The sequence below is a fragment of the Mobula birostris genome, chromosome 11, assembly GCF_030028105.1.
Source record: "Mobula birostris isolate sMobBir1 chromosome 11, sMobBir1.hap1, whole genome shotgun sequence".
Taxonomy (NCBI): Eukaryota; Metazoa; Chordata; class Chondrichthyes; order Myliobatiformes; family Myliobatidae; genus Mobula; species Mobula birostris.
In genome coordinates, this window is record NC_092380.1 from 61,496,402 (window position 1) to 61,513,725 (window position 17,324).

Genomic DNA, 17,324 nt, shown 5'->3' on the forward strand with positions numbered 1-17,324 from the left:
CTTGATGAAGAAGTCCGTGAGCACAGTAAAGTTCAAAGTTTCTCAAATGTCCCACATCTCACGTAGACGGGAGAAGGAAGAAAAACTCTCCCTGCCAAGCCGACCACAGTCCGACTCTGAGTCATCCGAAAACTTTGAACTCTGATCAGCTTTCCTACACCGAGTACTGAGCGCCATCTCTGTCCGAATGATTCGACCTCCTTCTCGGTCGCCAAAAGCAGGCAAGGCCGGGGATTTTGAGGTCTACCCTCTGAAAGATTCCTGACCGCACAGTAACGACAGCAGCGATTGGGCGTTTCAGAAATTTCTCCAGATGCTCCTCTGTGCTTTCATGTCCATTCTCCATCAAATCAGAATTGTCCACAGCCCTTATTTAACAGATACAATATCATTTTTCACCGGAGGGCTGCGCACATGCAGGCGTGCTGCCAACACTATTTGGTATGTCTGTCTGTCTAGGTACCATATCCAATGCGGACTTTGGTGACCATGGTTTTCCATATAGATCTATCCTTCGTTTTTTGGATGACTTCCATTTCCTCGATATGTAGCCACCTGGCTAGGCTTTTGATGTACATAAGCCGAGGTCTTCCTCTAGGTTTACTCCCCTCAATCTTTCCAGAAAGTATGAGTTTTTCTAGTTCATCTTTCTGCATGATGTGTCCTAGGAATCTGAGTTGTCTTTCTCTTATTGTTGGTATGAGTGATCAGACTGCTTGGGCTCTCCTGAGAACTTCTTCATTTGATGTGTGTGTTGTCTATGATATTTTTAACATTCTCCTGTTGAACCATAATTCAGCTGCTTCTAGTCTCTTTTCCATTGCTGGGGAAATAGTCCAGCATTCACTTCCATAAGTCAGGATAGAATAAATGTAGCACTGCAGTATTCTGTTTTTAGTGTGCGTGCTCATCTTTCTGTCTGTTAATATGGTCTTCATTTTTTGGAAAGCTTCTTTCGCCATTGCTATTCTGTATTTGATATCTGTGTCACACCTGCCATTACTGGTTATTAGGCTGCCAAGATACCTGAATTTGTTGACTTGTTTGATGTTTGTATTTCCAATCTTGATCACACATTGTGGGATGTTTGTCTTTCTGGAGATGACCATGCTTTCTGTCTTCTTGGTGTTGATTGAGAGGGCTCTGCAATTACCTTCTGCTGCCACTATAGTGAGTAGTTCTTGAAGTTTTGTTTCTGAGTCAGCTATTAGTATGATGTCATCAGCATATCTGATGTTATTTATATTATGGCCTCCAATTGTGAATCCTTTGATGTCTTTAATACTTCTCAAGATATTTTCACTATGCAAGTTGAATAAGTTTGGTGAAAAGACACAACCTTGCCTGTCTCCTCTCATGATATTTGGTATAATTCCTTTAAAAAGGCTTGACACACTTCAGTACATCACAGGTATGAAATTAATAGTACTTGGTTTCTATTATTTCATAATGCCCATCTTTCACTTCATAATTCCTACCTTTCACTGCATTTCATAATTTCAGCAATAAACACTATGTACTGCAGCAAAAGTTTCATGCTAAAGTGGAAGTAAATGTGATTACTACTTACAGCGGAGTGAACGTTTATTAAATCCTGTTTTGAAGTATAGGAGATGTTTCTCAAATAATAAGCATATAGAAAGTCGTACACATCCTTTGCTGCATCCTCCACCTGATGAAACATGTTATCCAAAATATTAAAAATTAAGTATGTGCACGGAACATCCTTGTAGCAACAATGTAAACATCTACAAAATAATGATACAGGGTTGTTTTGCTGATTTTCTTCCCTATACAGCCACCTAAGGGAAAACACAGATGGAGAATTACACAAGATCTTAATAATCTCTAATAAGTTTGATCTGCTTCCTCCATTTTGTTGACTACAGATGTGAAGTGCCAACATGGTGGAGGAACAAGACATGTACTGCATTGTACAGGACACCCACTTTAAAAGTAACTTGTGTAATAAGAAAGGCAGAAAGTTACTGAAGAATGCATTTCCCATTATCATGAACATATGATATCATGAACACTGAATTCTACAAAAACACTCAGAAGCAGCTCTCACATTTTATTTAAAGTAAATTTCCAGCCTAGACTGAGGTCAGCTTTTGGAACTTGCCAAAGGAAATGACAGGCAAAGAAAGTGTGCGTGATGAAACAAATGTTGGAGCACAGCAGAGGAACCTGAAGCCCCTTGTTTGATGATCTATCAAAGTGGTAGGTAGGGGGAGGTTCATGTGTCCATCAGGGTAGTGAAAATTAAGTTCAATTTAGTCTTCCAATAGGCCAGGCTCCAGATAACTGCCTTCGAATGAAACCACTGTGACTTATCGACATGATTGATCTGCTGCTTGGGCTGGTGTTTAGCTGCACGTTGAGGAAGTAGAACTCATTTCTTAGTAATGAGGGAAAATGTGTTTGGATAACTAAGAGGATGCATGGGGTTTGTTGATCAATCTTTTGTTTCTGAGAAAGAGGGGTGACAACAATGACATCCGGTTTTACCATCTGATACAAAATAGGTAAAGTTTCTGGTCATAATGAATAAAACACTGTAAACTGTTTAATACTATCCATGGCCTCTGTATCATCTTGGAAGAAGTGACTGTGTCAAAGTACAGAGCTATCAGGAGCTTTCCAGTTTAGGATCATACACTAGGTTATCATTGTCAATCCTAGACTTTGACTGTTCTGCATTATTTCTGGATTTGTACTGATAATGGACCAGTTCTCTTACCAGTAATTCTAGATCTTGAACCTGGACCAGAATCATTATGATCAATACTAGTCCAGGACATGAAGCACAAACTTGAATTAAAGCGCTTCTTTGGAATGTATACTAACTTCACTTATCAGTATGTCATTGCTCTACCTGAATCTACAGCAGGGTTTTGATATTGATCCCAGGCCTACAATCAAACTTTCTTGAAATCCCCACTGATTTCTGGGAACATGCAGATCACGGGGTCTCTCAATGTGAGAAGAACATTTGGAATGCACTGAGGGTCTCGAATCCATGCACCAACAATACAAAGGAGCCCATGTAATGGCAGAAGGAGCCCATACCCGGCAAGCTATTCCTCCTGCTGGGGATCTCCTGCCCCATCTGTGGAAAAGCCTGCAGTCCTCACATTGCCTTCATCTGTGACCTCAGAACCCTCAAAAAGAGCGTTATAAGAAGTCAACCTTGACTACCTAAGAAGGTCTCAGGAATGGGGTTATTAGAAAAGTATGGTGGTTTATAATCTGGGAACCAATATTGCTCATGATCTGGCATTGGGGTAAAGATTAGCAGATGTCTTGATGTTTACTAGAATTTATTATTACAGAATATATTTAGAATTAATGAGGCTTTGTTTAGCTCAGAAAATTTACTTCCCTTTGAAAGCATTAAAATCAGAAAGCTGTAAGTTTCAGTTTTAATTCCTCACTTCAGTATTTTATGGGCTGTTAGATACTACGACAAAATCGAGACCAAGGTTCATTCATGTTCAGTTATATTATACTAAATAGGACATCAAATATACAGTAGGTTAGAAATATCTAATATCAAGGATGGAAGAAGAGCTTGAAAATCTCCAACCCAGGGCCCTGCATTGACCAGATTCTGTTAAGAGGAAGGTCAAATCAGTCGGATGAAACTCAACGGCAGGAAGAAACCCACAGTCCGCAGATTATCAGCACCCTAGGGGATGTGGAAGAAGTTTCAGGCACAAGCAGCAGTCCAAGACCAAGCCAGGAACATCGTAAAGTGGAGAACATGCAAGGACGTAAGCTGTCAGTGAAATGGCCAAACTTTAACGGCAAGGAGTGGGAAACCATCAATGCAGATGTGAGCCTGATCTTAAGTGGCATCAAGGGAACAGCAGAAGAGAAGTTGGAGAGGATGGGTGACCTGATCTACAGCTACGGAAAGGAGAAATTTGGAGCGAAGGAACAAGTCAGCAGGAAAGATATGCCTCCTCCCCCCAAATCCCGTCGTCTCCAGGAAATCCAACAACTTGTTAAAGAAAGAAGAGGCCTGAGGAAGTCGTGGAAAAAAGCAACAGCAGAAGAAAGGGAGGGCATCAACCTCCTTCGAGAAGACCTAAAACAGAAGCTCTTGAAGCTGCGCAGAGAAGAGAATTTAAGGAAACGACGCAAAAAGAAGGAAAAAGCAAGAACAGACTTCTACAAAGATTCCTTTAAATATGTGAAAGTTATTTTCACAAAAGAGAAAAGCGGATCCTTGAAAGTATCAAAAGAAGAGGTTGAAAGACATCTCAGAACCATCCACACTGATGAGCTAAAAGATGAACCGATATTTGTCCATTTTAACAACAGCCCTCCCAAGCTGAAGGAGGTGAAAGAGGCAGTGAAGAAGGCAAGATCGGCATCAGCGCCAGGCCCTAACGGTGTTCCGTATTGTGTCTACAAGAACACCCCGGATGTTCTGAAATTTCTCTGGAGAAACAAGAGGATTGCATGCGAAAAGCCTGGATAAGAGCGGGGTGAGTTCTGATCCCAAAAGAAAAGAATTCGTCCACAATTGAACAGTTTCACCAAATAAACCTTCTGAACATAGAAGCCAAGATCTTTTTCAGCATGTTGGTGCAAAGACTTACAAAGTATCTGAAACAAAACCATTTCATTGATACATCAATCCAAAAGGCTGGCATAGAGGCTTCTCGGGATGCCTTGAACATACCAGCGTCATATGGCATCAAACCAGACGGCTAAGAAAGAAGGAAAGGATCTGCATGTCTTGTTCCTCGACCTGGCCAACACCTGTGGATCAGTTCCTCATTCCCTACTGTGGACTGCCTTTGAATTCTTTCAGGTGCCTACAACAACAACAAATCTGGTAAAACACTACTTCCAGGATCTGCAAGTTTGTCTCACAACATCAGACTTCACCACAGCGTGGCATCCACTGGAAGTAGGCATCATGGCAGGGTGCCCCATCTCCCCATTGGCCTTCACTATGGCCATGGATCTCATTATCAGAGCCTCAAAATGGGTTGTGGGAGGAAAAGGGCTACAGTTTGGTCAACGGTTACCACCGATACGAGCCTATATGGATGATATAACGATACTGACGACAACTGTCCCCTGCACCAAGAGACTTCTGGAAAAGCTTCACCAAAACATCACATGGGTGAAGATGAAGATCAAGCCCAGCAAGTGCAGAAGCATCTCCATTGTCAAAGGTCAAGTTACGGATAAAAGATTTCATATTGACAGAACACCTGTCCCAACTGTTTGAGAAATGCCAGTGAAGAGTTTGGGCCAATGCTATAACGCTAAGCTCAAGGACACCGAGCAGCTTAAACAACTCAAAAAGGATATCATCATGTACATAGCTCGCATCAACAAGGCCTGGCTGCCAGGAAAACTCAAGCTGTGGTGTTTCCAGTTCGGCATACTCCCAAGACTCATATGGCCTTTAACAGTGTATGAAATCCCCATCAGCAAGGTGGAAAAGCTCGAAAGAGTGATCAGCACACATGTGAAATAGTGGCTTCCACGATGCTTAAGTCCTGTTGGACTGTATGGGAACTGCAAATTGGAATTACCAATTGCAAGTCTTGTGGAAGAATTCAAATGCACCAAAGCAAGGTTGGTCATGACCCTCACTGAATCTGAAGATACTGTTATTCGAACAGCGGCCCCCCCGTGTGGTAACGGAGAGGAAGTGGACTCCATCTGAAGCCATTCAGAGTGCTACGTCTGCTCTTCGCTTCAGGGATGTGGTTGGCCAAGTCCAACATGGGAGAGCCGGGCTCGGGCTTGTCCCAAAGGCTCCTCAGTGGCACAAGGCAACATCAGTGCAGAAGAGACGGCTCATAGTGGAGGAGATGAGAAGACAGGAGGAGGCAGAGTGACACGCCAGGGCTGTCTCAATGGCCAAGCAGGACCAATGGACTAACTGGGAGAGCCTGGAAAAGAGGAAACTTAGCTGGCGTGACATCTGGGAGACGGAGGGATCTCGGCTAAGTTTTGTCATCAGAGCCACTTATGCCCTCCTACCCACACCCCAGAACCTGAACCAGTGGTGGGGAGAAGACCCCGCTTGCTCTCTTTGTCAAGCACCTGGATCACTAAAGTACATTCTAACAGGATGCACCACGAGCCTCACCCAGGGGCGGGACACTTGGCGGCATAACCAAGTTCTCAGACATCTGGCATCAATCTTGGAAGAGAGGCGAATCACCACAAATGCTCTCCCACAAACATTGGCAAGAAATGTTCACATCACACGATTTGTACCAGCAGGCCAACCTCCACAGCACCATATAACATCAAAAGATGTAAGCATACTGCAGGTTGCTTGGGATTGGAAAATGGACGTGGACCTGGAAAAAAAGCTTGTGTTTCCCCCAGACATTGCGGCTACAACACTCGGGCCAGACATGGTCCTGTGGTCCACAACAGCCAAGCTGGCATATGTTGTGGAATTGACAGTACCATGGGAAGATGGTGGTGAAGAAGCTTATGAGAGGGAAAAGACCAAGTACTCTGAACTGGCAACTGAAGCTGCCCAGAATGGCTGGAAGACCAAGATTTTCCCTGTAGAAGTGGGATGCAGGGGATTCGTGGCTACTTCTACAACCAGTCTATTGAAGAAGATGGGGGTGAGGGGTTATTCACTCCAACAAGCAATCAAGTCCTTGTCAAATGCAGCAGAAGAAAGCAGCAATTGGATTTGGATCAAAATGAAAGACAACAACTGGGCTGCAAGATGAAGACAGGAGGTTATGGAACTAAGTGGGGTGTATCTGGGACGCCAGGTAGCACCGTTGAGCCCTCTGGAGATGTTGTGGGCTTATCAATGAAATGCCAAAGAAGGAGGGTGCCCACCTGATGACCCGGATGAGGTACCCACCCTCCTTGTCACCACTCCAAGCCCACTACCAACATCGAGAGTGCCGACTTATCATAGGGATTGAAACTTCAATTCCTATTAGCTCTAATGATTAGCTTCTGTGTCTTCTTCTGCCCACTCTAAAGTGAAGAGGACTTTAAAGTGAAGGTTGATTATAGCTAAAAGCTCTGACTGATGACTCTCCCTCAGTGATGTTTTTCATATAGACTTCCATAAGATATTTGAACGTTTGATAGAAGAGGTTTTTAGCTGAAGCTGAAACCCTTGGAACTGAAAGTAAATTATTGACCTCGTTAGGAAACTGGATAAGTGGTAGAAAACATGAGAAAGTGCCTGTATATTGGGATCTCCTGCCCTACCTGTGGAAAAGTCAGCAGCTCCCACGCTAACCACATCCGTGAACCTAGAACCCACAAAAATGGAGTGATAGGAAGTCACCCTTGATCATGTGGAACTACCCAAGAAGACATACATTGATCTCAGTATTATAATATAGTTCAAGGTTAGTGTACGACTCACAATGCCCACAGATACTGTATTTGCCTTGACAGCCGCCTATCAAAGTTTGCCACTAACACCAAGGTACATAACATTGCAAGTAGTGTAGGTGGATGTGTTAAGTTACACAGAGTTATTAATATATAGTGTAAATTGGCTCAACCAGTGATAATATGAGCGATGTCAGTACTCAAATTCATGTGTTAGGCTTAGTTGGATTCAAACAGGAAGTGATGTCTGACTACGAGATACCTTTGGATCTAATCTGGTTATATTAGTACTGAATATTTAACTATTCTGGGTTCAGTGCAGAATCACACACATTAAAGTTGCTGGTGAACGCAGCAGGCCAGGCAGCATCTCTAGGAAGAGGTACAGTCGACGTTTCGGGCTGAGACCCTTCGTCAGGACTAACTGAAGGAAGAGCTAGTAAGAGATTTGAAAGTGGGAGGGGGAGGGGGAGATCCAAAATGATAGGAGAAGACAGGAGGGGGAGGGATGGAGCCAAGAGCTGGACAGGTGATTGGCAAAAGGGATATGAGAGGATCATGGGACAGGAGGCCCAGGGAGAAGGAAAAAGGGAGGGGGGGAAAACCCAGAGGATGGGCAAGGGGTATAGTCAGAGGGACCTGTACCTCTTCCTAGAGATGCTGCCTGGCCTGCTGCGTTCACCAGCAACTTTGATGTATGTTACTTGAATTTCCAGCATCTGCAGAATTCCTCGTGTCAGTACAGAGTCAGGTACTTGGGAGGTCTTTTAAGTATCTTATCAATACGTGGCCTTAGGTGCTGCAAAAACCGGAATTACTGCTGTTCTCTGCCTTCCTCAGAACAAGCTCCGTTGGACTTGGTTGACTTGAGAAATCTCCCTCAGCCTTCAGAAACAAAATTCAATTCAATTTCTGATTATTAATGATAGCCCAGACACCCTAGGGATTTCATTAGCCCGGGCTATTGGCTGAGTTTTCTCATTAGGCTCTGTATGTAATGGATACTGAGTGAAAGCTCTTGGAGTTATGTTGACATAAATCCGAGGCAGTCTGTACAAGACTGATGGCTATTATCTGTGAGTCATATCTACAACTTCAACAGTTCAGCCAACTGTTAACTAAATGCTTAATTAATATCAGTTAATCTGTGGCCCACAGAGAGTCCGGAGTCTGGATAGCAGGTTTGGTTTTTAGCTGGTAATGGAACTTGATTTAATGATTTAAGGCATCTGCCCATATGAAGATGTGGCACACATAAAGGTCCTCTGAAGAATAGTTGTTCAGGAGAGCGTCATTGAATGGCAATTGCTGGTACATTCTCAATTCCTAGGTTCAGTTCAGACCTACAATCCCTCTACACTGCCCCACCCCATTCCAGATAAAAAGGCTATTTGCCAGAAGCAACAGCTTTTATACATACTGCAGTAGGACTGTCTGTGGGATGAGATGGAATGCTGAGCAGCATATATACAGTGAGTGTCAAGAGCCAAGTTTAACCCAGATCTGTTGTGATTTTTAAAGCAAATAACTAATCAATATGCAGAGTGGTTTATATGAGTGGCACATGGTCGCAAGGAACATGGAGGGTTATGGGCTGTGTAGGACTGAAGGGTTAGATTGATTGTGGGGTAGGTTTATGTAAGTTGGCATGATCATCATTATGGGCCAAATAGCCCATCCTATGCAGTACTGTTATCTACTTTATGTTCTATGATCCTCCCTTCTCTCCTCATTCTCTTCCTCTCCAACCTCTCACTCTCTTCCTCTCCCAATGACTAATTCTCCTCCCCAGCTCCTCACCCTCCTCATCTATATTCCTCTCATTCTCCTCCCCCCCCGACATACTGTCTTTTTGTCCATTCCACCCTCTTGCTTACATCCCCAACCCTATCATTCTCCTTATCCCTACCCCTGAGATTATCTTCTTCTCTACAGTGCAGTTCCTGCTCTGCCTCAGGATTTCAGGAGTGTTCAGGTAATGATGATGATGATGATGATCATGATTATCATCATGATCATCATCATCATCATCATCATGTAGAGAGGACTAAATGGCTGGCAAGCATATGAAAAAGACGATTAGTAATTCAATGAACCTCTGAGGGTATTTTGCTCTCTAAGCAGGGATTGGCTCTGATAGGGGTTGATAATTGGCTGCCCTGGAAAAGGCAGGCAATCACGTACAAGACCATTGTATCATTGCGAATTCAGAGAGGAAGAAAGATCAAGAAAGTCCTAATTATGGGGGACACTTAGCTAGGGCAGCAGATGTGAAGTTCTGTAGTTGCAGGAAGGTTCTCAGGATGATTAACTGCCTTCCAGTGCCAGTCAAGAATATTGCTGAATGGCTACAAAGTATCCTGAAGAAAGGAGGGTGAACAGCCAGAGCCTGTAGTCCTGATCAATATCAGCAGAAAAATAGATGATGTCCTATAGGTAGATAATAAGGAGTCAGAGATTAAGAAGCAGGATACGTAATCTCCCAATTATGCCTTGTACTAATGAATACAGAATTCAGAGTATATGAATCTGTGGCTGAGAACATGATGCTGAAGGAAGACTTAAGGATCATGGACTGTTTGGGCTGATTCTGGGGATAGTAACAACTGTATAGTAAAAATGACTTATAACTTAATAGATGGGCACCAATATATTTGAAGATGGTTTTGTTTTGTATGTTGGGCGGGGGGGGGGGGGTTGGTGGGCAGAGAAGAGGTGTTTAAACTGTCCCGATAGGACGTCCCTCTTCTTGACAACAGTCTGTGTTTAAACCATATCCAGGACACAAAAGGTGAAGCCTCAGAAAGATGGCATCTATCATTAAGGACCCCATTACCCAGGACATGCCCTCTCCTCATTGCTACCATCAAGGAGGAGGCACAGGAACCTGAAGACATGCACTCAACATTTCAGGATCAGCTTCTTCCCCTCCAGCATCAGATTTCTGAAGGGACAAGGAACTTACGAACACTACCTCAGTATGTTTTGTTCCTCTCTTTTTGTACTACTTAATTAGGTTAATTTTCATGTTTTATACACACTTCTTATTGTAACTTACAGTTTTTATTATTATGTATTGGAATGAATGGGCGGCAGGGTGGGGATATGTCTCTACTAAAGGAGGCGCAAAGTGCTCCTTCCCTCCACCAGCCTGCAGGTCACCCTTGGGAAAGGTGTAACACCTGCTTAGCTCCCTGATCATGGTCGCATGAAGCCACAGGAGCAAGTGGCAGATGGTCATATGAGCAGCTGGTGCATATCACAGGTCCTGGTTATGTGACCACTGACGCCAGGCAGACAATCTCTGAGGAGTATAGATAATGGTTGGGGTCACCCATCTTGTAAAGACACGGCCCAGAAGAAGGGAACGGCAAACCACTTCTGTAGAAACATTTGCCAAGAATAATCACGGTCATCAAGGCCATGTTCTCTTCTCACTGCTGCCATCAGGAAGAAGGTACAAGAGCCTCAGGACCTACACTACCATATTCAGGAATGGTTATTATCCCTCAGTTATCTGGCTCTTGAATCAGAGGGGGTAACTTCTCTTATCTCAGTACGAAACATTGGCTATTCATTCCTTATATAGCTGCAGCCTAACCTGCTGAGTTTATCTGACATTTAGTGCGTTGCTCTGGATTTCCAACATCTGCAGAATCTCTTGTGTTTATGATTTACTGTGTTTGACCTTGATTGGAGCTCCTTTCTTCGACAGATCAAGCACAGGCACTCGTGACTGACCATCCAAAATAAGGTAATAGTTTTAACCTCAAAAGTGACTAATAAAAGCTGACAACTAATAAAAATTAATAAATTGCCATGGTTGTGAACATTACCACTGGTTAAGTGATTTTATCATTTTATTCTTTACTTTCAGGTCATCTCCATGATCTATCTATTACCTACCTTTGTAAACTCCACCATTCTGACAATTAGCAGAAAAAAAATCACATTTCTAAAATTCCAGACCCTTGAACTTCTCAGATTTCATTCATTTTGCCATTGGCAACATTGCCACCAGCCACCAAGGACTTTTGATCTGGAATGGGCTCCTTTAACTTCTCTAACCTCTACTTTTCTCCTTAATTATGTCCTAAAATCTATACTTTGACCATTTGTGTCACCCTCATAAGGTTTGGCATCAAATTTTGGTTAATACCAACTCAATTTGGTTAATTATCAGATTAAGAGGACTATATAAGTACACTGTTTCTGGCTGTTATTGAACAGAGAATATTTTGAGGAAGTTACTCTTTTAAAACATTTACGAAGTTATCTAACGTATGGGAGTTGTTTGGTTGCCCCCGCCCCCTCCCCCCCACCCGACCTGACTCTGTTAGGCACTGGTCAGGTTCAGCTCTAAGATTTTTTCTATATTTTTGATTTCCACCTTACCCAAACTCACGTCTGTTGGAGCTGAGATTCACTTCAGAATAATATTTTCTATCTATTGCCTCAAGGACTGCAGTACTCCTCCCAATATATAGCAGTGTGGTAATTCATTTTTTGCATCATCTCTTTATTGCAACTGATAATTCATTGTTGACCATCGCCAGATCAAGACCAATTATGGATTGGTAAAAATGTCAGCCAATTAACCCAATGCCCACGTGGTGAGACTACACAGTTCCCAGACGAACATAGTCATTGTAATTAAATACAATGTGTAATATCTGTCAACTCCAGGTATATTAAGATAAATAAATTTTTGTTGTGTCCAGTTTGGGCATGTGACTCACCGCTTGTTTATAGGCATACTTCCAATATGCCAGCTGTACCACTGCACAGAATAGAACAGCAAAACCAATCAGCACCTGTCGATAAAAGAAAGAAAACAAATTGAAAACCAGCATACTTTAGTGCAGTGAACATCTAGAATAGAGACTACTTTGTGAGGAGACTCCCTTCACATACATTGGTGTAAATGCACCTGGGATTGAGGGAGTGTAACCTTGATGTTATCTTACCTATGGACTCTCACAGCTATCTGGACTATTCCTCTACTCACCCTGTCTCTTGCAAAAATGCCATCCCTTTCTTGCAATTCCTCTGTCTCCACCGCATCTGCTTTCAGGATGAGGCTTTTCATTCCAAGACGAAGGAGATGTCCTCCTTTTTTAAAGAAAGGGGCTTCCCTTCCTCCACCATCAACTCTGCTCTCAAACACACCTCTCCCATTTCACGCACATCTGCTCTCACCCCATCCTCCCGCCACCCCACTAGGGATAGGATTCCCCTTGTCCTCACCTACCACCCCACCAGCCTCCAGGTCCAACATATAATTCTCTGTAACTTCCGCCACCTCCAATGGGATCCCACCACTAAGCACATCTTTCCCTCCCCGCCTCTCTGCTTTCCGCAGGGATCGCTCCCTACGCGACTCCCTTGTCCATTCGCGCCCCCCCCCCCCCATCCCTCCCCACTGATCTCCCTCCTGGCACTTATCCTTGTAAGCAGAACAAGCGCTACACATGCCTTTACACTTCCTCCCTCACCACCATTCAGGGCCTCAGACAGTCCTTCCAGGTGAGGCGACACTTCACCTGTGAGTTGGCTGGGGTAATATACTGCGTACGGTGCTCCCGATGTGGCCTTCTATATATTGACGAGACCCGACGCAGGCTGGGAGACCGTTTCGCTGAACACCTATGCTCTGTCCGCCAGAGAAAGCAGGGTCTCCCAGTGGCCACACATTTTAATTCCACGTCCCATTCCCATTCTGATATGTCTATCCACGGCCTCCTCTACTGTAAAGATGAAGCCACACTCAAATTGGAGGAACAACACCTTATATTCCGTCTGGGTAGCCTCCAACCTGATGGCATGAATATTGACTTCTCTAACTTCCGTTAATGCCCCACCTCCCCTTCATACCCCATCTGTTATTTATTTATTTTATATATGTATTTTTTTTTTTCCCCTTTTTCTCTCTCTCCTTTTTCTCCCTCTGTCCCTCTCACTATACTCCTTGACCATGCCCCGGGCTTCCCCCCTCCCCCTTTCTTTCTCCCTAGGCCTCCTGTCCCATGATCCCCTCAATCCCTTTTGTCAATCACCTGTCCAGCTCTTAGATCCACCCCTCCCCCTCCTGTCTTCTATCATTTTGGATCTCCCCTCCCCCTCCCCCTTTCAAATCTCTTACTATCTCTTCTTTCAGTTAGTCCTGACAAAGGGTCTCGGCCTGAAACGTCGACTGTACCTCTTCCTATAGATGCTGTCTGGCCTGCTGCGTTCACAAGCAATTTTTATGTGTGTTGCTTGAAATTCCAGCATCTGCAGATTTCCTCGTGTTAACTTACATGCCACTTTTCATTAGCCTAGTTTATGAAACAGTGATAGGGTGCTTTTGAAATTACTCTTTGCTGGGATGTAGAAATTGGAATAGTCTATTTGCACACAAAAAGACCCCACATGTGACAATGCACTAATTACAAAAATTCTGCTTTAGTAATGCAAAGAGACAAATATCAATCAGAACACTTTCTTTTCAATCCCCAGCCTTTTCCAAAATAGTACAGTGGGCTATTTTTAGTGTGTGAGCAGGCATTCAGAGCTGTGGTTTACTGTCTTATTCAAAAGACACCTCTGCATTAAAGCAATCCTTTAGTACTAAAAGTCTCCAAGGTTGGTGCCCAGCTCATAGTTTATTGGCAAGAAATGTGATCACTGAGTTACAACTGACATCTATTAATAGGATTCTGCATTTTAATGAAAATGATTCATCTGTGGTTTAATTGAGGATTATTAAATGATCTACTTTGCTTTCCAGCAGGAATGGCATTTTGCCTTTGCTCGTATTTCCTTCAGTGGTTTCCTTGAATTGTAAATGTTTGCATCTGCAGATGTTAGAAATCTACAGCACATTACAGGCCTTCAGCCCACAATGTTGTGCCGACCATGTAACCTACTCTAGAAGCTGCCTAGAATTTCCCTACTACATAGCCCTCTATTATTCCAAGCTCCATGTACCTATCTAAGAGTCTCTTAAAAGACCCTATTCTATCCGCCTCTACCACCTTCGCTGGCAGTGCGTTCCACGCACTCACCATTCTCTAGGTGAAAAGTGTACCTCTGACATTCCCTTGTACCTACTTCCAAGTACCTTAAAACTATACCCCCTCATGTTAGCCATTTCAGCCCTGGGAAAAAGCCTTTGGCTATTCACACGACCGATGCCTCTCATCATCTTATACACCTCTATCAGGTCACCGCTCATCTTCCATTGCTCCAAGGAGAAAAGGCCAAGTTCACTCAACCTATTCTCATAAGGCATGCTCTCCAATCCAGGGAACATCCTTGTAAACCTCCCTTGCACTCTCTCTATAGCATCCACATCCTTCCTGTAATGAGGTGACCAGAATGGAACACAGTACTCCAGGTGGGGGTCTAACTAAGGTCTTGTATAGCTGTAACATTACCTCATGGCTCTTGAACTCAATCCCATGGTTGATGAATGCCAATACACCATACGCCTTCTTAACAACACTGTCAACCTGCGCAGTAGCTTTGTGTGTCTTATGGACATGGACCCCAAGATCCCACTGATCCTCCACACTGCCAAGAGTCTTACCATTAATACTATCCATTAATACTATATTCTGTCTTCAAATTTGACTTGTGTTGAACTCCACCTGCCATTCCTCAGCCCAGTTCTGCATTCTATCGATGTCATGCTGTAACCTCCGTCAACCCTCAACTTTGTGTCATCAGCAAACTTATTAACCACCCTTCTACTTCTTCATCCAGGTCATTTATAAAAATCACAAAGAGGAGGGGTTCCAGAACAGATCCCTGCCGAACACCATGCATCACTGTCCTCCAAGCAGAATACAAACCATCTACACCCTTTGCCTTCTGTGGGTAAGCCAATTCTGGATTTGTTAATGACAGATACTACCTGGTGTGGTTTTGAGCTGTACAATAAAACCTCAGCCACAACTGTGTGTCAAAGAAGCTGTTCTCTAGATCAGAGTTTCTTCAGTGCAACAAATCAATATTCATAATCACCTGCGGCCTCTTTTGTCTTCTAGCACGATTTATTCCCTAATATTTTTTCATGCTAATATTTTTCATTACAGAATGCAACAAGGATGTTCCTGTCTGTTCAGGAGGGTGATAAATCTAAGATAATGTTACAAGTGAAGACAGATTGGGATGCTGGTATCCATGAAACAGGGTGTGCCAAGGCAATGATGTCTAGCATAGAGAAATGCCTTAGTCTGAGACTGAATCAGAGCTGAAATACAAAGTAAGGATCTATGGGAAAGTGGATTGCTTCCCAAGGGTATCATCTCCCAGCAACAGCATTCATCAATAATGAAATTCACTTCTAGTGCACTAGCCTTTGACCATCTGAAGAAGAGTGTTCAAAGGTCAACATCTCAGACTAGGCATTATGCTCATGTTGTACTGAGCATCTATAGTGGGCACCTCAAAACATTGGAGAGGTACCACCAACACAAAATCAGAATTCTGGAAGAACTTACAGGGTTGTGCGGTGTCTGTGGAGGCAAAAGGCACAGATCAACATTTCAGGTCAAGACCCTGAGGCAGGATCTCAATGCAAAATATTGCTGTCTATTTTTTGCCTCCACAAATGTTTCTTAACCCTCTGAGTTCTTCCAGTGTCCTTGTTTTTTTTTGATCCAGATTCCAGCATTGGAGTATCTTTTGTGTTCTAACCATCAACACAACCTCTAAATCTATTGGCAACATAAGTGAACTATCAGCATTTTCTCCCATGCCAACATTGCCAGTGCTGAAGGCCACATTGTCCACAAGCTAACCATCCAAACCAGGTGTTCTAGTTCCATTCCACTGGGGTAAGAGATTTCCAGGAGGGTAGAAAAAAGCTGCAAAGTATTCTCAAAGCCATGTAGGAAAGGGTAACATTATGCTTAACTTGTGGGAATCCCTGGCTGAGACAGACCAAAATTTTAAAGCAACATCTGGGAAGTCACCAAGCAACTTGAGTATCCTTGACAAGAAGTTTCTGAGACTGGGGAAAAATAGAAGAAGGAACACAGAACCTCTCAAGCCATAAACACAAGAGATTCTGCAATGCAGGAAATCCAGAGGAACACACACACAACCTAGCGTAACTCCAGTTAGTACTGAGGAAATATTATGCTGTCATGGTTGATAGCTTTCATATGTTAAAGAAGATCCTGTCTCTTCATTCAAAAGAACATTGGAGATGGTCTGGCCAATATTTATCTGTTAATCAATATCACTAAAAAGCAATTTATCTGCTTATTATCACACTGCGCATATATTGGCTGCCTTTTTCCTGACATCATATGGATGACTACACATCAAAAGTACTTCACTGCTGTTAAAATGCTTTGTGATTTTGTGACGTTGTGAAGGTACTGATTAAATGCAAGCCTTTATAGAAACATAGAAAAACTACAGCACAATACAAGCCCTTTGGCCCACAATGCTATGCCGAACATGTACTTACGTTCTTGTAAGCACATGTAATTATTTTATGTAAAATAACTTTCTTAAATTTATTCAGGGAAGCACCTACAATAATGTTGGATAACATATGGTAAGAGATAGAATTCTGGTACAGAAACAGGAAGCAGCACCACCTGCCATGTTGCTCTACAAGATCTTTTATCTCATGGGGATAAAGTTAAAGTCGTCAACTTTAGCTTTAACTGTCAGCAATCTGTCAAAGTTGGACCAAATGAGACACAAGAATAAAATGCATCATCTCAGAACAAGTTTAGAAATAACCAGTGAAACTCTAGTAGGCTTCGAATATGTACGAAAGAATCCTGAAAGTAGTCTTTGGTCCTAATGACATTTAAAAAATATTTTAAAAATCACTGTAGATGATCATGTATCAAAATCCTTTTCATAATAGTGAACATATTTCCAGCTTATAGATTTCTATGATTCTTATGAAAGCTTTTCCTCAGTTCATCTCTTACTGTAACTGTAATTCACATCACCAT

General features: G+C 42.9%; 1 protein-coding gene across 2 annotated transcripts in view; it reads right to left on the minus strand.

Moving 5' to 3' along the window:
* The window catches only part of LOC140205115 (tetraspanin-32-like), a 78,239-nt gene that overhangs the window by 24,710 nt on the left and 36,205 nt on the right, over positions 1-17,324 (minus strand). For both annotated transcript variants that reach the window (XM_072272322.1, XM_072272320.1), the window contains exons 4-5: positions 12,099-12,173; positions 1,571-1,672 (exon numbers count right to left, since the gene is read on the minus strand). In XM_072272322.1, coding sequence (XP_072128423.1) covers positions 1,571-1,672; positions 12,099-12,173 — 177 coding nt within the window. The remainder of the gene's footprint in view (positions 1-1,570; positions 1,673-12,098; positions 12,174-17,324) is intronic.